Genomic DNA, 24,627 nt, shown 5'->3' with positions numbered 1-24,627 from the left:
TTCCCCAGGCTGGCCTGGAACTCACTAAAATAGGCCAGGGCGGCCTCAGGCTTATATCAGTTCTCTTACCTCAGAAGTGCTGAGATTTCCGACACGGCCATTAATCAGCTTTTGCTTTCAGCTTCTATGATGATGTATATCGGTACATCTTAAAATTTTCTCCTCTCGACTCCTCTTTCACTTGAGGAAGTATTTTATATATTATGTGTGTATGTGCACAAATGTGTGCTGGTGTATGTACATGTTGTGTGTAATTATATGTGCAGTCCAGAGGTAAACCTTAGGTCCCTTTCTCAGTCACGTTGCACCTTATTTGTTTTTTAGATTTTCAATTTTTTTTAAGATTTTTTTTTAAAATTATGTCTATGGGGGGGGGTGCACATGTGTGTGCAAATGCCCATGGAGACCAGAGGTGTTGGATCCTCCTGGAACTGGAGTTAACAGGCAATTGTGAGCTGCCCGATGAGAATGCTGGGAATGGAACTTGAGTTCTCTGCCAAGAGTGTTAATGTGCACTTAACCACTGAGCTGTTTCCAGTTCCCAGACTTTTTTATTTTTTAATACTGATTTCTTTAGTGGGAAGTGAGGAGACAAATGTGCATAGCACTAGTGTGGTGATGAGATAACTCTTAGGTGTCAGCTCTCTCCTACCGTGTGGGTTTTAGGCATTGAACTCAGGTTGTTGGGCCTGGCAGCAAGTGCCTTTTACCTGCTGAGCCTTCCCAGTGCTTTCCTTCACTCTGGAGAGACAGGATCTCTCACTGGACCTGAAGCTTGCTGATCCCAGGGATCCTCCTCCCCAGTGCTAAGGGTACAGGCATATGCTGTGCCTGATTTACCTGGGTGCTGGAGATTGAACTCGGTCCTCATTGTTTATGTGGCAAGCACTCTACTGACTAAGCCATCTCTCTAGCCTCTTCAAACAACAATGTTTTGTTTTGTTTTTTTAAGACATGGTTTCTCTTTGTAACAGCCCCAGCTGTCCTGGAACTCTCTTTGTAGATCAGTCTGGCCTTGAATTCATAGAAACCCGCCTGCCTCTGCCTCCCAAGTGCTGGGATTAAAAGTGTGTGCTGCCAGGCGGTCGTGGTGCAACTATGCCTGGTGCAAACAACAATTTTTAAAATTATACATTATAGCACAATACAATTCAATTATATACTAATTTGATGCTTACACTTAAGGAATGACCATAGGAAAACATTAAAACTCTGTTTTCCATGATTAAACCATTGTTTCTTTAAGAGAAAAAAATAGTTATAGTAAAAGCATTGCAGCTCATAACGCACAATTGTCTAGAGTCTGAGCTGAGGTGCTTCAAACAACATTATTTTGTGTTATGTGTTGCATTACATGTCCAGTGTAATGTGAAGATGTTGTGTGTTCAAAGTTAAGGCTACAATGAAGTCATACAGTATAACACAGTCTAGTACTACTAGAAATACTGGATTCATTAAGTGATTTTGAATTTTTTTTTTCATTTTGTATTTAGAAACCTTTCACTGTTGCCAAATTCCATATTCAGTTGTGCTACCCAAGATCCGCTTGTGACTCACAGTTTAAGAAGCTAGGGTTAGGGGTTGGAGAGATGCTCAGAAGTTGAGAGCACAGGCTATTCTTCCAGAGGACCAGAGTTCAATCCTGAGCACCCACATGGCTGCTCACAAACTGTAATCTGGTTCTAGTGAATATGATGCCCACTTCTGTTCTCCAGGAGCACTGCTTGATTATGGTACACAGACATACATTCTGACAGAAACACCAATATGCACAAAATAATAAAATAATTTAAAAAAAAAAAAAGAAAAAGGTTAGGTTTAGGTCAGCAAGATGACTCAGAAAGTAAAACTCTTGCTACCCAAGCCTGACAACCTGAGTTTGATCTCTGGAACATATAATAGAAGGGAAAACTTAACCCCTGAAAGCAGACATCCATGTACATGCTTTGGCATGTGTGCCCATGCTCACATACACATATACTACAACAACAATAGTTAATTTGTAAAACAACAGCTAGAATCCAGGTAAACATTGATATTTTGTAGTGAAAATTTTAAACTCAAGAGACTATTTAATATTTCACGTTCCCTTATAGTTAGAAGTGCTTAATTTTTCTAGAGTTTTGATAAAGATTTTTTTTGATAAGTTATGTATACTTGTACGTGGATATGTGCACATTAATGCAGGTCCCCTCAGATAAGAAGAGGGTGTATTTAATTCCCTGGAACCAGAATTATAGGTGGTTGTAAGCTGCCCAATGTGGGTGTTAGGAACTGAACCCAGGACTTTTTTAATTGCACATACTGCCCTAAACCACTAAGCCATCTCTCCAGCCTCCCATCTAGAATTTTTGAGAATGTCTTCAATAGATCTTTTGTCTTAGGAAAAAGGAAATTTTTTTTCCCTTAGACTTGCAGTATTGGTATAGCGAAATAGAATAATATCCCAGTCTAATTTAATAAAGCTAAAAAAAATTTAATTACTTGTCCCTTAAAAATATTATAATTTCTTGCCCGGCGGTGGTGGCGCACACCTTTAATCCCAGCACTCGAAAGGCAGAGGCAGGCGGATCTCTGTGAGTTTGAGGCTAGCCTGGGCTACCAAGTGAGTTCCAGGAAAGGCACAAAACTACACAGTGAAACCCTGTCTCGAAAAAAAAAAATTATAATTTCTTACATGTTTAATGTATGACACTTAAATGTAAGTGACAATTTTCTGTAGGTAATAGGTTGGTATAAACAAATAAATGAAGTCAATACTGAACTAAACATGAATATTCCCTACAACTTTATATTTTCATTCTGGAAACATTTAAAAGAAACAGACATATGTTTTGAATTTTGAAAGCCTATGCTCTGCTCCTTTTAAAGTATATACTGGCTGTTCCCAGTGATGCATACTTGTATTCCCAACTGCTCAAAAGACTGAAACAGAAGGTCACGTTTCAAAACTGGTCTGGATAACTTAGGTCCCTGTCCCGGTGAAGTGACAGGGCTGTGGATGGTGCTAAGTATAGCACTTCCCAAGCATTCGGGAGGCCTTGAATTCAGTACCCAGTACTCGAAAGGGGACAATGAATGTGTTGTATAATTTTAGAGTATGGGCTTGAGGACAGGGTCCTACTCTGTAACCTGGCCTAGAGCTGGCCATGAACTCATGATCCTCCTGTTCCAGTTTTCATGTACTAAGATAAGAGGTGTGTGCCACCGTGACTGGTGTTCAAAGTGAGTCTGTCACATTGATTCTTATTGAATTACTAGCAAGTACAAATCAAACTGATAACTCTGTTTTGTTTTTTGTTTGTTTTGTTTTGAGACAAGGTCTCACTATTTGCTCTGGCTGCCCTGGAACTCACTGACCTCTACCTGCCTCTGCCTCTCAAGTGCTGGGATTAAAGATGTAAGCCACCACACCTGACTCAACATTGTTTTAAATACAATGATAATTGTATTTCAGATATTGGAAGTTATCCTTTAGGAAGTACTTTAAAGTTTATAGAGACTTAATATTTTATTTGCCAATGGTGGCACAAACCTGTAATTCCAGCACTAAGGAGGCAGAGGTAGGAGAAAAAGGAACATATCTTTCTCAGTTTAAGTTGTTAAAAAAAGGGAAATTGAAGTCAGGGCACTTAAAGTACAGATGGCATAAGGTTTTTGTTTGTTTGGTGTTAAACTTGCTTTTGAAACTGTACTTATAAATTGAGATCTAGTCTGCTGAACTTTTGGAAATTTATTAATTTATAAACAGAAGCCATCAAGGTTATAATGGCCTAATTTTATGACTTTTAGACTTTGTGTCTTTTAGATTAACAAACAGAATAGGGAACCAAACACCTGAAACATCCTAAAGGGAGCTGAGGAATATAGCCCAGTGGTCGAGCACTCGTGAACAAGGTTCTGGATTCAATCTTGGGACCAAAACAAAACCTAAAGAGGGAGGGAGCTTAGAATAAAGAAACAAAAGATCTTTTAGGCTCTGAGTACCGCTTTGACCAATTAAAACATTGCTTTAATTAATCAAACATGAAGATTTTCTCTATTCTGCAGCATAGGAAGATACAACTATGGGTAATAATGTATAGCCTTTAGAGTGATAAAGGACATTTGGGGGAGGTTGTTTGTTTTTGAGATAAGGTTTCATATAGCCCAGACTGGCCTTCAGTGCAATATGTAGATGAGGTTGACTTTGGACTCTTGATTATCCTGCCTCACTGCTAGATTGCTGAAATTACAGAAATGTGCCATCAGGATCAGTGACAAGCAACTGACTGACTTAGTATGATTCCTCTGAAGCTGGAGCTCTGCTTGTTACCCTAATGAGTGGACATGTACAGTCTGTCTCTTTGACAAAAAGAACTCTTTTAAAATGGTTTTAAAGATTAATTTATATACATGTATGCATTTTTAAACGTTTTATAAAATCTTTATTGACAAATAATTCACATAGTATACAGTTTGCCTGTTTGTGCAATTTGATAAGACTTTAGTCCTGCATCCTCATAGGTCCATGAAACCATCACCACTTTCTATTTTAGAACATCGCTGTCTTCAATTTCATACACACATATAATGTATGGTGATTACATTCCACCTTATTTTTTTAAATGAACATAATATTTGCAATTGTAACCATTTCTTTTTTTCTTTTTTTTTTTTTTTAAAGATTTATTTATTTATTATGTATACAGCATGTATGACTGCAGGTCAGAAGAGGGCACCAGATCTCATTACAGATGGTTGTGAGCCACCATGTGGTTGGTGGGAATTGAACTCAGGACCTCTGGAAAAGCAGTCAGTGCTCTTAACCTCTGAGCCATCTCTCCAGCCCCAATTGTAACGATTTCTAAGTTCACAATTCAGTGTCATGAATTACATTCAAGATATTAATTATACTCATGATAGTCATTAATTATACTCCTAACATTAATTACATTTGTGGTATTCAATGATTACATTCACAGTATTTGTTTAATAATTATATTTATGATATTCATTAATTACATTAATTGTATTGATTTATTACATTCATGATATTATGTCCTGATACTACTGTCCGTTTGTGGGGCTTTTCCATCACACAAAACAGAAACTCGGTTCTTAGGAAATCATTGCTTTATATTCCTTTCTTCTCCATCTTGAGATTACATCTAATCTTTCTGTCTCTATGAATATGTATATTCTATATATTTCATGTAATACAGTTCTATAGTATTTGTCTTTTTTTAATGTAAAAACATTATATGTACAATTGCAGGAGAAATAATACACAGATAGCTTGAACATAAAAACAGGTTATAATTCAAAAGTCCAGGGTTATTTGAAACTGGAAAATATTTTCTCTAGAAAATAGTAAAAAATGATAACATTTCTCAAGCCCTTTTAAGCCAAATAATAGCTGAATTATACATATAAATATTGATTAGATTCTGGAATACAGAAGAAGTCTATCTTCATCTGTTCAGAGAGCTATGTTTTACTTAAGTTGTGTAAGTGAGATTCCTATTCATCTTCCCCTTCACTGTTTGATTTACGGCAGACATTTTTCTATAGGCTAATCCATAATCTAAAAAGATTTTAGCCTCCCCTCCTGAAAGTATAGCCAGCATATTCTTTCATCAGCATGATACGGTACAAATTCTTATCCTGATAGTGAAATGTTTCACTAAAGCTTGCCCAGTGATTGGGTAAAACCAAAACTTATTATTAAGTCAGAGTCATCCTAGGGTCCTCGCTGCTAGGTAGCCTCCCTAGATCTGTGGGTTGCAGTCTGATTGTCCTTTGCCAGCATGTATGTATATGCACCACATGTATGCCTGGTGCCTAGAGAGTTCAGAAAAAGGTGTAGATCCTCTAGAGTTAGAGATAGTTGTGAGCCATGATGAGGGTGCTAGGAATTCTCAAGCACAGGTCCTCCCTACAAGAGCAACAAGGGCTCTAAACCATGGAGCTACGCTCCAGTCCCAAGAACTCTTTTGATAGCCATTCTCATAATTAGACCCAATAGTCAGTATTTTCCTTATGCTAGCCTTAGGAGTAAGCCTCTTTTTGTCCCCTCTTCTTTCAGATATTTGATTCGTTAATTTTATTTTATGTATATTAGTGTTTTGTCTTCAGAGATCAGAAGAGGGTATCAGACTCAAACCTAGTTCCTCAGGAAGAGCAGCCAGTGCCCCTAACTGCTAAGCCATCTCTCCAGCTCTTATTTTATGATTGAAATAATTGCAGTAGCAATTTACTTATTCTGTACTTCTGTCTGCCCTTGATTTTTGGATCCAGGAGATTTTTTTAATACTATTAATTTTTCAGTATTCATAGTAATTAAAATTATAGATGTTTTTTTCATGAAATATTAAAAAAAAAATTTGTTTTGTTTATTTCCTTGAGACAGGGTTTCTCTGTGTAGTCCTGACTGTCTTGGAACTCTCTTTGTAGACCAGGCTGGCCCCAAACTCAGAGATCTGATTGCCTCTACCTGTCAAGTACTGAGATGAAAGGTGTGTGCCACCACCACCCAGCTTCATAAAATATTTTATATTGAATAGTTTTTAGCCTTAGTAACATTAAACTTATATTTTATTATAAATAATATATCCTTAATTCTAATCAGTAGCTACTGATTCAATATTTTATTTTTTTTCCAGTTCAGATGGACAAGAAAAGAAAATCTCTAAAGTTATATGAGTATTGAGGACCCTTTTTTAAATGTTTAATAAAGGTCAATCTGTTCATGCCACCTTTTTTAAAAAATGCCTATAACTGAGAAAATGCACACAAACTGAGTTATTTTGAGTTTAGAAGTACTTAACAGGATATGCTTACGTTTTTTTGTTTTTGGTATTGGGGTTAGGGAGGGCAGGTTGCCAGAGCTGTTTGAAAACCAAAGTCATGTGGTGTAGTTACAGGTTCAGGAACTATATTAACTAAGTTGTTTAGGGACCAGGAGTCTAATCCAGTACCTTCAGATCGTGTGTAAGGCATCTGAGATTCAGAGACAAAAGAGAATCAAAAACATGTCATTTGGATTTGTAACCTTATTAACACTGGTAGTAAATTTAGTTTGTTTTGTTCATAGCTTTTAAACTTTCTAAGCAACTTTGTTTTGAAATAATTGCTTTTTTCTTTTTTTAAATTATTGAATCAGAGAAAGGTGATGTGAAGTCCAAGACTGAAGCTTTGAAGAAAGTAATCATTATGATTCTGAATGGTGAAAAGCTTCCTGGACTCCTGATGACTATCATCCGTTTTGTGCTGCCTCTTCAGGATCACACCATCAAAAAGTTGCTTCTCGTGTTCTGGGAGATTGTTCCTAAAACAACTCCAGATGGGAGACTTTTACATGAAATGATTCTTGTATGTGATGCATATAGAAAGGTAAGCCAAGCCATTACTGTTTGCTTTGGAGTGTTTTGTTTTGTTTTGTTTTGTTTTTTGTAATTATAAAATTGCACTAATAGGTACTCTTTTAGTTTTCAAAATTAAATCTTTGATGAGATGAAAAATTATAAATATTTATTATTGAAGTTGTAAGCTCAAAAAATGTGTTCAACCTGTGGCTATAGGCTTAGGCTGTTTGAGGCTAGGTATAGCTGTGAATGCTGCCCAACATAAAAACCTAACATATTATCTGATACTTTTTGGTCGATTTGAGGCTGGGGGATTTTTTTTTTATTTTTTTTTTTGCTAACTATTACATGATTCTCAGCGTGAACTTTGTAGATGACAATGTCTTATTGTAATGTTAAAAGATTGGATGCATCTGTAAAATTTACTGTAAAAAATTTGTGTTATTGCCTTTTCTTACATTTCCTATACATTTTGTGTATTAAAAAAAATGTGAAATGCATAAAAATTGCTTTACTCTAGAGGAATCAGAAGGAAATCAATAATCTAGATCTTTTTCCTAAAACTAACTTTAATTTTTTTCAAATTAGAAGGTTTTTACATTTAAAACTTGATTTTTATAAAAGGCTGAAACTTAGGCTCAGCAGATAAAGTGCTTGCTGCCAAGCCTGATACTCAAGTTTGGTCACACACGTGCGCGCGCACGCACACACAAATAAGTAATTAAATACACTGGTTTGTTTTTTGTTTTTTTTTTTAACCTGAAACTCAGTGTTTCCTACTGAAATTTTTATATCAGGATCTTCAGCATCCTAATGAGTTCATTCGTGGATCTACTCTTCGTTTCCTTTGCAAACTGAAGGAAGCAGAATTGCTAGAACCTTTAATGCCCGCTATCCGGGCTTGTTTGGAACATCGTCACAGCTATGTTAGGAGAAATGCTGTTTTGGCCATCTATACCATCTACAGGTAAGGAATGATACCTTTGTTTTATTTCTATTTTAAATGCTTTAGACTAGAGGTTCCAGCGTGGTTGGTTGCAGAATGTATGTACTTATAAATATGTTTTGCTAATCAACATAGTATTTTTTTTCCTTACTATCAGTAAATTGTTAACATGGAGAAGTCAAAAAGATAGGCAATAGTGGACCCTAGTTTCAGTATGACAACAGTCAGCTGAAATTGAATGGCACAGTGCCATTTAACATTATTTTTTTTTCAAAACAGAAGTAATACAATTTTAATTTCAATATTTAAAAATACAGAAATTAGGAAGTAAGAATTCTAAGTACAACTTTAAGCAAGTCACTTGTCTTCCTCTATAATAATAATATAAGCTACTTAAAGACTTAAATATTCAGAGTAAAACAGAAACAAAATAAATACTGTACACTTTCCCTGCCTGCAGGCAAAAGATGGGAAATACTGTTCTGAATAAAAACAAACGCTCTTAAAGCTTCGGCATCCCACTCCCAGCCACACCCCATTCCATTGTCCCACAGTGTGTTTCTGTAGTCAAAGGACACATGTGCACACACACTGACTGCCTACACACAGATGAGACACTACTCTGCACACACCCCAAACAAGAAGAGTAACAGTCACCAGGGACCATGGACATAAAAACCAGTAAGGAAAGTCAGGCTAGCAAAACATTACTACAAAACTAGTAAGTACCGTAGCCAACAACTGTCCTCTTTTCAAATTTCACAGAGTTAAAACCCCTAAACCAATACTACCCCTCCCCATTACCACCCTCCAACACCCCAAAAGAAAACTTGCTGAAACACTGGCAAAGTTAGATGTTTCACAATAAATGTGAAAGTTCATACTATATAATCTCTTAAAATGAGCCTTTTCATCCTTTCCACAGCATGAAACTGTTATGGCTTAATTATATTAAAAGTAGAAAAGTCTTTTCCAAAGGAAATACAGTCTGCAAAGATGCACGTGCATTTCCTCTCAGTGCTATTTCCTACTCAACAACTGCATGACTTGCCTGTGCAGTCAAGAGCTGTCTGTGGAAAAACCGAGGTTACAGCATTGATTCGGTCTAACCATAAACTGTAAGGCCCTTAGTTTGGTTTAGGTTTCTTTTGCAAGATAAAATAACCTTGGATTTCACTTAGCAAGTTACACCTCAGGTCCCTGACTACATTGTGTAAGTTATATGCATGCTTTGTGAAAATAAAATGTTACTTATGAATCTTAATATTTAACATTATTGTATGCTTTCTAGTTTAAGACTATAACCATCATTCCTAGTTGTATTGTTGCAGTTCAGTTAGTTCATTTATTTACTTGCTAAAGGCATTGCATTTTTTACCTTGTTTTAAAATTCTCATTTTGAACAGTCTGGGTCTTACATTAGAGGCTTTGAGGAAGGAACTCTTTTAGTGAAAAAGGCTGCAATCCTTAACTAATTTTTGTTACTATAAGTCTGAAAATTTAGCCTGGACAAGTGGTGCATCCTCTTAAGTTTAGCTTTTAGGGGGCTGAGTCAGGAGGATGACAGGTTTGAGGACAGTCTGGGCAACTTAATGAGTCTCTCAAAATAGAAAAAGGTTGGGGACATGCTTCAGTGGGTGAGTATTTATTTAGCAGGAACAAGACCTTGGAATAGTCATTAGAGTAAAATAATAAAGCTGAAGATTTTGAACTTTAAAACAATTGTAAGGTTCAGAGGAGGCTAGAGTGCTAAATTGTTATAGTCATGGCCATCAGTCTATTTAGAAGTAGATTATTAGGGTGGGGGTAGAGCTCAGAAGCAGTCCTCGTCTAGAGTGTGTGAGGGTGGTCATGGGTTAGAATCCTAGCACTGCTAGTTTAATACAGAAAAAAATGTGTGTGTGTGTGTGTGTGTGTGTGTGTGTGTGTGTGTGTGTGTGTGTGTATGTGTGTGTGTGTAGTGTATATGCATGTTTGTATAAATGTATATGAATGCTCAGGCTAGAGAATCACATTAGGTATTATTCCTCAGGCACCATCAACCTTTAACTTTGACATAAGGTCTCTCATTGGCCAGTTACTCACCAAATAGTCTAGGCTGGCTGACCAGAGAGGCCCAGGTACCTTCTTGTCAGTCACCTTCTCAGCACTGGGATTCCAAGTACACAGCATCAAGCCTGGCTTTGTCCCTGTCCCCCAACCCCAACCCCTCCTCTTTGCTTTTTTGAGACAAGGTTTGTCTGTGTAACAGCCTTGGCAATCCTGAAACTCCTTTTGTAGACTTGAGTGGCCTCAAACTCACAGAGATCTGTCTTCCTTTGCCTCCCAGAGTGCTGGGATTAAAGGCCTGTACCATCATGCCCAGCTTGGTGTTTTTTGTCTGTTTGTTTTTTAAACATGGGTTCTGGGGATGGAACTTAGGTCTATAAGTACTTTACCAGCTAAGCTATCTCTTCAACCTCTGGAATATTTTTATAAGCTTCTTTGTACTTTAATATGTTACTTGATTGAAACACAGTTGCATTTATCTTTATGTTATGCTGTCTGTTGACAGAAGTGATATTTTGTTGATAATGTAATTGAATTCTTAAATGTTACTAGAGGTACTATATATATTTTAGAAACTTAAGAGGACACATAAGCATGGGGACAGTTAAAAGACAATTGAAAATTTGATCAGTGATCTGGCTGTATGATGCAATTAGAAATTTTTAGAACTATGATAACAGATTCTGTTATGATATGTATTTTATTAAATATTCCTTTTTTAAATTATTACTGTTTTGTTTTATGTATGTAGGTGTTTTGCCTGCATGTGTGTATGTGCATCACTTATGTAATAGTACCCAAGAAGGCCAGAAGAGGGCTTCAAATACTTTGGAAATGGAGTTATAGACAATTGTGAGCCACTGTGTGGGTGCTGGGAATAGACTGTGTTCTCTGGAAGAGCAGCCAGTGTTCCTAACCACTGACTTGTCTCTCCTGCTCCTATGTATTATTATTTTATGCTAATATTTATCATTCTGTGTACTACAAATGCTTTTAAGTTTCTAAAGTAGTGTTGTTAGTAAATACATTACACAAATAATGAAAACAGACTTTTATTCTCTATATAATTCTTAAGAAAGGTTGTAATTCTGTGAAGATTGATACTATAGTCCTAAAGACAGTCATTTGACATTAATTAATAAAATGTGTTAAATAAATCAGATTTTTATCTGATTAAACTAGAAAATAATTTGTTAATTTAATAGATGAAGTTATAACCTATGATTTCTTCTCCCACTTCTAATTGATGTACAGTTCTAAAAACAAAAGAGTTGTGTTACAGAGTTTAAGTTTTAATGTTACTAATGTCTGGGAAGTTAACTAAAATAGGAAAGTGGGTTTTTATTTAATATGGATGTTATCTGTTTTGTTTAAAGAAATTTTGAACATCTTATACCTGATGCTCCTGAGCTGATACATGATTTTCTGGTAAATGAGAAGGATGCAAGCTGCAAAAGAAATGCATTTATGATGCTGATTCATGCAGATCAGGTAAAGTGCTGAAGAGTACTTTCTTTCTATAGTTAAATTAAAATTAAAAATACTACAAGGTCCTTAGCATGTTTCTTTTCTTTATTGGGTTTTTTGAGGCAGGGTCTTACTATGTAGCTCTGCTGCCCTAGAACCAGGCTGGCCTTGAGCTCACAGAAATCCACCTGATTTCCAAGTGCTAGCATAAAAGGCATCTGCCACTATGCCTAGCTTCAGCATGTAGCATGTTTTTAATTAGTGGATTAGTTTGGAGTACTATGGTTTGAGGTCTACAGAGCAAGTTCCAGGTTAGCCAGGGTTACACAGAAAAACCCTCTCTCTTAAAAAAAAAAATATTAATGGTTTTACGAAGATACTAAGTTCTGTGTATTCATTGTCTGATCATGGGAGCTGCTTGGAAGATTTTTCTTTCAGGTTTCAGTAATAGGAATATAGCTATACTCCTTTCATTTTGGGATTTTTGTGACAGAATTTTTCTATGTAGCCCTGCTGGCCTGGAACTTGCTATGTAGATCAGGCTGGCCTTAAATTTGCAGGGATCCTTCTGCCTGTGCAGAAGTTGCTGGGATTACAGGTATGTGTCACCACACCTGATGTAGGAATGACTTACTCGTTTAAATGCCTGGTTTATTTCAGTTATATGAATATCCTGAATCATGTAGGACTTAGTACTTTCCCCCTGGTTTACCTATTTAAAAAATTCAGACAATATAGGAGCTGGAGAGATAGTCAGTCGTTAAGAGCAACTGACTGCCAGCCCGGAGGTCCTGGGTTCAATTCCCAGCACCCACATGGCTACTCACAGCTGCCTGTAACTGTAGTCCATTTTGTGTTAGCTTTTTTTCTTAGTTTCTTTTACTGTCCCATTTCTTCCCCCCATCCCCCACCTCACCCCTGATTAATTCATTTTTGCCCCAGTTTCTTTAGTTTTATATTTGGGGGTGATATTTCTAAAGTTGTATTAATTCATTGCACTAAATGAAGAGTATGATAAATGTATTTTTATTTTTTAGGATCGAGCTTTGGATTATTTAAGCACATGTATTGATCAAGTTCAGACATTTGGAGACATTCTACAGTTGGTTATTGTTGAACTAATATATAAGGTAAGAATGATAATTTATATGATATGTAAATAAATTCAACAATTTAAGACAAAAGTAGTCTTATTTTAGAATATTCCTCAATTACTATGATAATTTTATATTTGATATTGTACACATTTATTTCTTGTGAGCTGGTGGGATATCCCTCAGGGGATAACTTTTGAGAGTCAGTTCTCTCCTTCCACTGTGTGGGTCCCAGGGATAGAGCTCAGATTATCAGGCTTCACGGCAAGTGTCTTAACCCACATAGCCATCTCACTGAAACTGAAAATACCTCCTTATCATGCATGCCTCAGAAACATTTGTGAGTGTTGCAGTCTTAAGGTTTGTGGCAATCCTGGGGTGAGCAAATCTCTCAGTAGTATTCTTCCAATAATATTGTCAATATTTTACAATATTTACCAGCTAATAACCCCAAGGTGGCTTCTGGGTTAAGTGGAAAGAAAAGAGACATACTTCTCAATATGAATCAAATACTAGAAATAATTAAACGTGGTGTTGTGGTTTAGATATTGTTTGAGTGTGTCCCCCAAAAAAGTCTTGAATCTCACTGTGTGTTAGTATAGAAGTGTTGGAATATAAGAGGTCAAACTTAGTAGGAAGTTATTGAAGGCCACTGCCCTTAAAAGATAAAAGTGGGGGGACTAGAGAGATGGCCCAGAGGTTAAGAGCACTGGCCACTCTTCCATAGGTCCTGATTTCTGTTCCCAGCAACCACATGGTGACTCACAACTATCTGTAATGAGATTTGGTGCCCTCTGCTGGCGTGCAGGCATACATGTGGGTAGAACACTTTATACATAATAAATAACTTGAAAAAAGATAAAAGTGGTTCTCATGAAACCCTGAAGTAGTTCTCAGAGGACACTGTAGGACTATCAAGCCCTAGTTGTGAGCCAAAGTACTTGTAGAATACTGCATGGCCCACACAGGCCCTGGATTTGCTCTTAGTACTGTTAAAACTGGGGGGAGGGTCAGCACTTTATTGGCAGCATTTTTGTTGTTGGGGTTTTGTGGGGAATGAGGGGCAGAATATTGACTGTGCAATCCAGCCTAGCCTTGAACTCCCAGAATCAACTGTCCTCTAGCATTGACTGCACTACAGTTTGCAATGTCTTTTGAAAGAGTTGATTGTCATAGTGTTCTGATAAAATAAAAGGCAAATATCATCCAGCTTGTCCTCATAGTCACAATCTTCTTTCCTTAGCTTTCTGAGTGCTGGGATCACAGGTTTCCATCCAGAATAAAGATTAGATAAAATGTAATAATCGATCAGGACATTTACATCAGTAGAGTGATGAATGTGTTCTAGCTTTTCTTACTTTGACTTTTCTCTCACTTGTTTAAAATACAAATATCTCTTATAAGTCAATTGAAGACCTTTTGTGAAGCAATGAAATGTAAATTATGATAAAATGAATAAATGCACAAGTAGCTATGACAGTTGCTTTAATTTACTTTTTAATTTTTTGTGTGTGCATGCACATGTCATAGCACAGCTATAGAAGTTAGAGGATAACTTTGTGGAGTAGGAGGTGCTTTCTCTCTACTTTTACTTGGGTTCCAGGGATCAAACTTATGTTGCCAGCTTGTTCCACAAATACCTCTTTACCTTTTGAGCCATCTTGCAGCTCCTGTGATAGTTATTTGAAATACATTTTTTTCTGAAATTATCAGTGTGTTTGTTACATCTCACCCAGTGTTGGCTTGTATTTTTGTGTATCTTTAAAAGATCATTCATAGCTTTCATGTTGTATTTTATGTATATAGTGTCCTTGAAGACAACTGAAGCCTCAATGTTTTGTTTTCTTAGGTCTGTCATGCTAATCCATCAGAAAGGGCCCGTTTCATTCGCTGTATCTATAACTTACTGCAATCATCTAGTCCTGCTGTAAAATATGAAGCTGCTGGGACATTGGTAACACTGTCAAGTGCACCAACTGCAATAAAGGTACTTTGGAGATTAGATGCTAGACATCCTGTCTTATCCCTCATGATTTAATGACACTGCTTGATACACTGGTGCCCATATGTTCAACCTTTGACATCGTTACCACATCATCTACAAAGTTCCTGCTTGAGAACCACACAACTGAGTTAAAAGGAGGGAAAAATCAATACCCCCAACACACACGCACACGCACACGCACACGCACACGCACACACACACACACACACACACACGCACACGCACACACACACACACACACACACTGCTGCTTTAAGTAAGAACAGTTTTGTGCTGGGTTGCATTCACAGCTGCCCTTGGCTGTTGGGCCGAAGGCTGGACACATGTGGTAGAGAAGAATACAGATTTTGTAAGATGATTTGCCTCCTTAAATAATTCAGTCTTTTCTTCCTGTTACACACATGTATGCAAAAAGAGAGAGATGGAGAATAATAGTGTCTTAGGGTTTCTATTGCTGTGTAGAGACACCATGACCATGGCAACTCTTATAAAGGAAAAACATTTAATTGGGGTGGTTTACATTTTTAGAGGTTTAGTCCATTATCATCTTGGAGCAACATGGTAGCATGCAGGTAGATACGGTGCTGGAGAAGGAGCTGAGAGTCCTATGTTTTGACCCCCAGGCAACAGGAAGTGGTCTGAGTGTCACACTGAACATAGCTTAAGTAAATGAGACCTCAAAGCCCACCCCCACAGTGACACACTTCCTCCAACAAGGCCACACCTATTCCAGCAAAGCTACCACCTCATAATAGTGCCACTTCCTTTGGGGGCCATTTTCTTTTTAACCACTACAAAACAGTATCTAGTTTCTAGAGAATTATACTGATGTTTTAAGATCTCTCTTCATAATTATGTTAAAAACTGGATCAATAATGATGACTTATAAACAATTTTATTGGGGATCTTCAGTAATAAAACACTGCATTTCTTTTCTTTTGTTCATTCCATCAAGACTTGTCAAAACCTAATATGAGCAGAGAATAATTATTCTGGAAAGCCAGCTGTTGAATTGTTGAATTTACTGTTTGACCCATTAATACTTAAAGCACTTATTATTTAGAAATCATTTTAAACTTATAGGGAAGTCACAAAAATAGGACAGAGTTCCCATACATTCTTCTTCTAGCATCCTAGAATGTTCATGTAATCATCATATAATTACCAAAACTAAATTAACATTGAAATAGTATTGTCAAATAAACTAAATAAATTTTGTTCAAATTTCTCTAGTTTTTCCATTAATGCCCCTTTCTGTTTCATGATCCACTCTAGGATCCCACAGCTTATTTTGTTGTCTGTCTGAGTCTCCTCTAACCTGTAAGGGTTCTTCGACTTTCCTTATTTTTCATGCCTTCATAAAGAATACCAGTTTGTTTATAAGAGGTTCCAGAACTTGTGTTTATCTCCTGTTTTCTCATAATCACTGCAATTAGGCATTTGGAGAAGAGTACCACAGAACTGATCTTCCATTGTAACATGTTCTTAGTACTGACGTCTGTATACCTTACTCATAATCAGTTAGATCAAGTGCTGGTTCCCTGACTTCTCCATTGTTCTGATTTTTCTCATTGTAGTTAAAATATATTCGAGGTACTTTGAGACTGTTGACCCCCTGTCACCCCTCAGATTTATATCCACTAATTTTATACCAATAAATGGATTTTCCTCAGGAATATTTATTACTAAATACTCTAAGGGTGATTTTGTAGTGCCTCATTGTACAGTTACTATGGCATTCCTGTGTAAGGAAGTGCTGACTTTCCTTTTCCTTTTTCATTTCTATCAGTATGAATATTTATTCTATAGATCATCATCCACTGTGATCATTATCTGTTTTGTCCAAGTTGTTCCAGCTTTGACTATTGAGACCTTTTCTAGATTGGCTACTTTTTTCTTTGATTTTAGACTCGTTCATTCTACAAACCATTGCACCTTTAAAAGTCTTATGTAAAAATGATAATAGGGCACTAGGGATGTAGCCCAGTTGCTAAAGCTCTTGATTGGGGTGTTCAAGGACCTGGGTTCAGTCACCAGCACTACTTCCTAAATACTTTTAAATATATGCTAAAATATTTCATAACTTGGGTTTTATTTATATTCTTGCTTTTTATCACTGTAATAAAGATACAAAGATGTATTATATTTTATCCCTGATGTGAAAGATATTTAATACTCAGACTTGCTATCCTCTTCTACTGTTTCCTTGGTTCTAGCCCATAAGTATTTCTACTTGTGGCGCTCCTTTCCATCCTTCACTTTGTAATCTTTCCAATGCCTTGTAGTCTAGAGTAACACTGAGACTTGTTATAATTAGGGGCCAAACATGCACATTCCTCTAAATAAAATGCATAAATGCCAGTGCAAAGGCTACTGAGTGTTAGCTTCTTAGTGGCTTGTGGGAGGGGCAGTTCTTTTTTTTTTTCCCCTGAGAGGGTTTCTCTGTGTAGTTTTGGTGCCTATTCTGGATCTCGCTGTGTAGATCAGGCTAGCCTCAAACTCACAGAGATTTGCTTGGCTCTGCCTCCCAAGTGCTGGGATTCAAGGTATAAGCTACCACTGCCCAGTGAGGGGCAGTTCTTATTTTCACAATGTTTGAATTTTCAGAATGAATTTCTTTTTTCTATAGGCTGCTGCTCAGTGTTACATTGATTTAATTATTAAGGAGAGTGATAACAATGTAAAGCTCATAGTTCTGGACCGATTGGTAGAATTAAAAGAGCATCCTGCTCATGAACGAGTCCTCCAGGTAAGTGTTGTTATCCTTTATATTTAGATTATCCCCAAGCCTTGCCACTGTAGGTAACCTAACCTAGAACTTGAAGCCTGGCAGTGTAAATTTTGTGTAACTGAGCTGTAACTCTTATATTACCATCTCCTTTTAGATTTTTTTAAAATATTTATTTATTTATTTATTATGTATACAGTATTCTGTCTACATGGATGCTTACAGGCCAGAAGAGGGCACCTGATCAAATTATGGATGGTTGTGAGCCACCATGTGGATTCTGAGAACTGAACTCAGGACCTCTGGAAGAGCATACAGTGCTCTTAACCACTGAGCCATCTCTCCAGCCCCTCCTTTTAGATTTTTACATGACATTGATTTGTTGAATATTAACTAAACTAGCTTTCTTGTAAAATGTTCTTCCTCTGGGATATGGCTGGTTTTTTTGCTGTAAAGTCACTTAACTTATTCCTCTGACTTTCGTATTTTCCATGAAACAAGTTGGATCTAAAACTTGATAGAGTCAAAGAATACATTGTCAGCTTGGCTACATCATATATGATGTTATCCTTGATGTCTCATTACACTAGGAGACCCAGAAGATCTACTTCTTCCAACACTAGTAATTTCATTATTAATCAGAGGATTGGGGTGATGAGGGGTGAAAAGTACCCGGGTGTAATTAGGATGTTCTTCTTCTGAAGAAAAAGACTGGTGTCACTCTATAGTTTTTGTTCTTTTTCAGGATCTGGTCATGGACATCTTAAGAGTACTGAGTACACCAGACTTAGAAGTGCGTAAGAAAACCCTGCAGTTAGCACTGGATCTTGTCTCTTCTAGGAATGTTGAAGAGGTAAAATAGAACATTGGTGACACTATTTATAAGTGGTCCAAACATATGTAATTCTCACTTGGTTTTACTTTTTCCCCCCATAGTTGGTTATTGTCTTGAAGAAGGAAGTAATTAAAACAAATAATGTGTCTGAGCATGAAGACACTGACAAATACCGACAACTCCTTGTGCGAACCCTGCATTCCTGCTCTGTCCGATTTCCAGATATGGCTGCAAATGTTATCCCTGTGGTATGTAATTCTTATCATCTTAATTGGAAGATCCTCAAGATGTTTTTATTTATTTATTTATTTATTTATTTATTTATTTATTTATTTATTTATTTTTGGTTTTTCGAGACAGGGTTTCTCTGTGTAGCTTTGCGCCTTTCCTGGGACTCACTTAGTAACCCAGGCTGGCCTCGAACTCACAGAGATCCGCCTGCCTCTGCCTCCCGAGTGCTGGGATTAAAGGCGTGCGCCACCAACGCCCGGCTATTTATTTATTTTTTTATATTATGTATATAGTGTTCTGCCTATATCAGTCTGCCTGCAGACCAAAAGAGTGCACCAGATCTCATTACAGGTGTTTGTGAGCCACCATGTGGTTGCTGGGAATTGAACTCAGGACCTCTGGAAGAGCAGCCAGTGCTCTTAACCGCTGAGCCATCTCACCTGTCTCTGTTTTTGTTTTTGAGTTATTTTACATCTTATCTCCAGAGATTGCAACTGTCCGAGATAACAAAAATCTTACTGTACATTTCAAATTTTTATGTGTATTCCTCTCTAACTAGGGTGAGAACTCAGGTTTCTTTGTCTTAATCTTCATCAAAAACTTTGCTGCACACAGGGCTGTTGATACTTTCATTCTTTGTTCATTAATTTATTTCTGGCTTTAGATAATTTCCTCAAAACTGTGTAACTATTTGTCCCATTTCTTTTTTCTGTTAGCTAATGGAGTTTCTCAGTGACAGTAATGAAGCTGCAGCTGCTGATGTCTTGGAGTTTGTTCGTGAAGCCATTCAGCGCTTTGACAACCTGAGAATGCTGATTGTTGAAAAGATGCTTGAAGTCTTCCATGCTATTAAGTCTGTCAAGTAAGTTTAAAATACACTAACGTGTAAAGGTGAGCATTTTGAGTCAGTTGGTGGAAAATAAAATAGATAATAAGACACATTATGTACAACATCTTCTACCATCGTTCTCAATTCAAAATGTATAGGATTGTTTTTCCTTTTCCTCTTCTTGGTTTTTTGAGACAGCGTTTCTCTGTGTCCTGGCTGTCCTGAAACTCTTTGTAGACAAGGCTGTCCTCAAACTCACTGAGCATTACCTGCCTCTGCCTCCCAAGTGCTGGGATTAAAGGTGTGTGCCACCACTGCCCGACTTTAGCTAGGCTTCTATATTCTAATTACATCTAAAACATTGTGAATCCCAGAATGACCAAGAAGCATTTTTTTTTTTTCAAGAAGCATATTTTTGAAGTGGTGTACTTAAAATCATTTTTTGGATTACTGTTATTTATGTCACCCGTAGCATTTGTTGAAAAAGAAGGATTGAAACCACATCCTGAATCTTGATAGTATGTTAGATTCAGATAGCCTTTGTTAATGAGAAAGGGTTGTTGAATACAAATTTTGCTTCTTACTGCATTAAATGGATAAACTGCAAGAGATTTATAGTATGTCTACTTAGATAGGTTGAGACCAGTGCAAGATTGGTTCAGTAATGTGAAAATGACTGAAATATATACTGACATACATACATATGCACAATACCATACACATATTATGTACGATGTGTGTTTATATGTATGAAAGTAAATAAGATTTGTCCCGTTTTTGAGGAAAAAAAATTATACCAAAGCTTTGCTTTTGATAGCTATAATCTTCTGGAGCTTTGGTTTCCATGATTGATTTTATTTTTCTGAATAAATTCAGTTTAAATGTAGAAAAAAAGGATGGCTAAACTTTTATCCAGTTTAACATGGAAAATTATTGCTGTCTTTGTTAACATTTTGGGATAGGGAAGTTGTTTTGTTCTTGAGACAGGGCACTGCTGAGTAGCCTAGACTGGCCTCCTGCTTCAGCCTCCTGAGTGCCTACCACAACTGGCTGTCATTGCTTGCTTTCTTTTTTATGCTGGGGATCAAATCCAGCCCCTGTGCATCTGAGGTAAGCATGGTGCCACCCCAAGTTCCTCTCATCATTCTGCTCAGCACTTTGTCTCTTGAAGTGACTCCAGATAAAAAGTGTAATGAGGGGCTGGAGAGATGGCTCAGAGGTTAAGAGCACTGACTGCTCTTCCAGAGGTCCTGAGTTCAGTTCCCAGCAACCACATGGTGGCTCACAACCATCTGTAGTGAGATCTGGCGCCCTCTTCTGGCCTGCAGTCATTCATACATGCTGTATACATAATAAATAAATAAATCTTAAAAAAAAAAAAAAAAGAAAAATTAAAAAAAAAGTGTAATGAATTTAAAACTGTATTCAAATAATAGTTCTTACAGTAGAAAGTGTTAAAGCCAAGTTTATTTTATCTGTTCCCTAAATTAATGCTGTGGGAAACATTTTGGTATTTAATTTTTACTGTGTGACTCACTGAATGTAGGATGTATCTAATGACAGTGAATGAGAATAGCTTTTTTTTCTGTGATTTCTGGAGAAAAACAAAGCTTCCTATTTATCACAGTCTTTCTAAAACTCTCCTCCTCCAGAATACAAAGTCCTGTTTTCTTGTATTAGCTTAAATTCACAGAGAAACATTTCTGCATCAAGGTTTGTTTTCAGATCTTTATTTTGGATCTTATATATATATATATTTTTTTTTTAAATTATTTATTTTTATTTTATGTACATTGGTGTTTTTCCTGCATGCATGTCTGTATGAGGGCATTGGATCTCCTGGAACAGGAGTTACAGACAGCTGTGAGCTGCCATGTGGGTGCTAGAAATTGAACCTAGGTCCTTTGGAAGAGTAGCCAGTGCTCTTAACTGTTGAGCCATCTCTCCAACCCCTATATCTTATATTCTTCTAGGATTTATCGAGGAGCATTGTGGATCCTGGGAGAATACTGTAGTACAAAGGAAGACATTCAGAGTGTGATGACTGAGGTCCGCAGGTCTCTTGGGGAGGTATGTGTTTAAACTCTGCTTTGTGTGGTAGTTTGTGCTTTAGAAAACTCTGCTGGGCTAGCAGCTTAGTGATTGAGTACACGCCTGGTTCAATGCCTAGCACAAGCAGAAAGAAAAACAGGAGTTGATATTCATGTGATCATTCACTTTTATGTTTTTGTAGTGTTTGGGCTAAAGAACACTGAAATTTTTATTTTAATTATCCAGATAAATAAGCCTCAGGGGCTGTGGAAAACTAATAGTGCCCCCAGCCTCCATGATAAACAAAACCTGTTCAAATTGTTTATTTACCTTTGGGTGAGATTTTGTTTGAACAGAATGTTCTGTGCAGCTAATAAAATTCTTTTCCTTTTTTTTTTTTTTTTTTCCTTCTTCTTTTCTTGAGACAAAGTCTGACTTTGTAGCCCTGGCTGGCCTGAAACTCACTAAATAGAGTAGGCTGGGTTTGAACCGAAAGGTTGACTGATCTACCTACCTCTGCCTCTTGGGTGTTGGGATTAAAGATGTGCACCACCATGCCTCATAATAGCTGGTAAATTCTGCTATTGCTGCTGTATTTGGAAAGTATATTTCAGAGCAAGGCTAACTTTAGACTGTTTGTGTACTAGTATTGGAACATTCCTTCACCAAAACAACTTCATGAGTACAAAAAACAATAGACTACTTTGTTAAGAGATTTGGATTCTCTATTAATTACTGTTAATAATTAGCTCTGAGACCTTCATTTTAAGTTTAACTGCCTGGACTATTTTTTCATCTCTAAACTAAAATAAGTTATAATTAAAGACTCTTAGAGTTCTTACATACATGATAAATTTAAGGTAAAATGTTAACAAAAAAGACAAGCTGTATTATAGCCCTTTGATCAGCTAAAAAGGTGGTTGGTGATGTTATTTATACTTTTTATTTTAGAAGGATAAGTGTTTAGGTTCATATTTCAGGGCAGAAATGAGGAGGAATGAGGCCCACTGCACATCTGTTTTGCTAGACACTGTCATATGCATTTTTCTGTTAAGGAATTGTTCAGAAAGAATTAGGATACCCCCTTAACAGATTAAGAAGTGACGTTCCAAATTATTTCATTATGTTACTCAGCGTCATACAAGTTATAAGTGGTGGTATGGGAATTCAGATGAGAATTATCAGCTCTAAAGCTTGTGTTCTTCCTGCTACATTATCCTAGGAAGGAAAGAAAACGGAGAGCAGAATGCCATGTTCCAAAATCCCTCAGAATGCCTTCTGTATAAAGTTGATTGACTATCTCAATGTAACTCTACTGTGATGTTATTAAATCAAGTGTTCATTTGGCTTTTAGATCCCAATTGTAGAGTCAGAAATAAAGAAAGAAGCTGGTGAGTTAAAACCGGAAGAGGAAATAACTGTTGGGCCAGTTCAGAAATTGGTTACAGAGATGGGTACCTATGCAACCCAGAGTGCCCTCAGCAGCTCTAGACCTACCAAGAAAGAAGAAGACAGGTAACAGGTCCATGCTTTGTCTACTCAACTGCTGTACTGTTACTCTTGGGGATAAAGCATTCATGTGCTTTCTTTCTCTTGTTAGGTTTTGATGCTTAAGTCAAAGTGTTTGCCCTTTAAGGTTCTTAAGAAAGTATGTTTGTAAGGTTTCCCTGTGAATTGTCTCTTGATTTTAGTCCTTTGTTCCTGTTGTTTGCAGTGAAGTAAATGTTCTATTAAAACTTACTTTACAGGCTCCCCAGCCATCAGTCCAGAGTCCATGGGCTCCCACTAGCTTGGGTCAGTCGTCTCTGGTGTTTCCCATCATGATTTTGTCCCCACTTGCTCTTATAGTCCCTCCTCTCTCTTCAACTGAACTCCAGGAGTTCAGCCCAGTGCTTGGCTATGGATCACTATATCTACTTCCATCAGTTGCTGGATATAGGTTCTATGATGACAACTAGGGTAGTCACCGATCTGAGTACAGGGGAAGGCTAGTTCAAGCACCCTCTCCATCATGGCTATGAGTCTTAGCTGGGGACACCCTTGTGGGTTCCTGGGGATTTCCCTAGCACCAGATTTCTTCCTAACCTCATAATGGCTCCCTCTGTCAAGATATCTCTTTCATTGTTCTCCCTCTCTGTCCCTCCCCAAACTTGGCCATCTCAAGCCCTCATGTTCCTATCCCCCATCTCTTCCTCTCTACTCCTCCCTCCCAGGAGATCTTAGCCCTTTCCCCTTCCTGGAGCGATCCTCTCAGGGTCCTCCTCTTTACCTGGCTTCTCTGGGTTTATGGGTTGTAGCCTGTTTATCCTTTGCTTTGCATCCAATATTCACTTATGAGTGAGTACATACTATGTGTGTCTTTCTGGGTCTGGGTTACCTCACTCAGGATAATTTTTTTCTAGTTCCATTCACTAGGCCCCTTGAATGAGGGTGACAGATCTGTAGCTTGATCTGTTTGTGAGTTCCCTGGCAATCAGACCAGGACTCATACCGAGTGCATGAACTGGCTTTTTAGAGCCCATTCCCTATGGTGCCATGCCTTACTCAGCCTTGATGCAGGGGATGGGGCTTGAGTCTGTCCCAAATTGGTATGCCAGCCTATGTTGAATACCAAGGGAGGCCTTACCCCCTATGAGGAGGGGGAAAAGGGAGTGTGGGGAGAGGTGGGGGGAAGGGGAACAGTGGGCAGTATATAAAATAAAAAAAACACAAACCTTTAAATAAACAAGTAATCCTTAAAAACAAACAAACAAACAAACAAAAAAAAAACACTTACAGCCAGACAGTGGTTGGTGCACAGCTTTAATCCCAACACACTGGAGGTGGAGGCAGAGGCACGCAGATCTCAGAGAATTCGAGGCCAGACTAGTGTACAAAGCAAGTTCCAGGACAGGCTCCAGAGCTACACAGAGAAACCCTATCCCAAAAGACCAAAAACAAAAAACCTTACTTTATAGCTGGGCAGTGGTGGCACACACCTTTAGTCCCAGCACTTGGGAAGCAGAGGCAGGCAGATCTCTGAGTTCGAGGCCAGCTTGGTCTACAGATCGAGTTCACTGGTTACAC

General features: G+C 37.5%; 1 protein-coding gene across 1 annotated transcript in view; it reads left to right on the top strand.

The window, feature by feature from the left end:
- Copb1 (coat protein complex I subunit beta 1) overlaps positions 1 to 24,627 on the top strand; it is a 43,703-nt gene that overhangs the window by 1,256 nt on the left and 17,820 nt on the right. The window contains exons 3-13 of the mRNA XM_006978618.3: positions 7,145 to 7,374; positions 8,144 to 8,313; positions 11,718 to 11,832; positions 12,846 to 12,938; positions 14,752 to 14,889; positions 17,537 to 17,656; positions 18,381 to 18,488; positions 18,572 to 18,718; positions 19,418 to 19,563; positions 21,504 to 21,600; positions 22,916 to 23,076. Of these exons, the coding sequence (XP_006978680.1) occupies positions 7,145 to 7,374; positions 8,144 to 8,313; positions 11,718 to 11,832; positions 12,846 to 12,938; positions 14,752 to 14,889; positions 17,537 to 17,656; positions 18,381 to 18,488; positions 18,572 to 18,718; positions 19,418 to 19,563; positions 21,504 to 21,600; positions 22,916 to 23,076 (1,525 nt within the window). The remainder of the gene's footprint in view (positions 1 to 7,144; positions 7,375 to 8,143; positions 8,314 to 11,717; positions 11,833 to 12,845; positions 12,939 to 14,751; positions 14,890 to 17,536; positions 17,657 to 18,380; positions 18,489 to 18,571; positions 18,719 to 19,417; positions 19,564 to 21,503; positions 21,601 to 22,915; positions 23,077 to 24,627) is intronic.

Source organism: Peromyscus maniculatus, chromosome 1 (assembly GCF_049852395.1).
Source record: "Peromyscus maniculatus bairdii isolate BWxNUB_F1_BW_parent chromosome 1, HU_Pman_BW_mat_3.1, whole genome shotgun sequence".
Taxonomy (NCBI): domain Eukaryota; kingdom Metazoa; phylum Chordata; class Mammalia; order Rodentia; family Cricetidae; genus Peromyscus; species Peromyscus maniculatus.
This window is presented reverse-complemented; position numbering and strand designations above follow the sequence as displayed.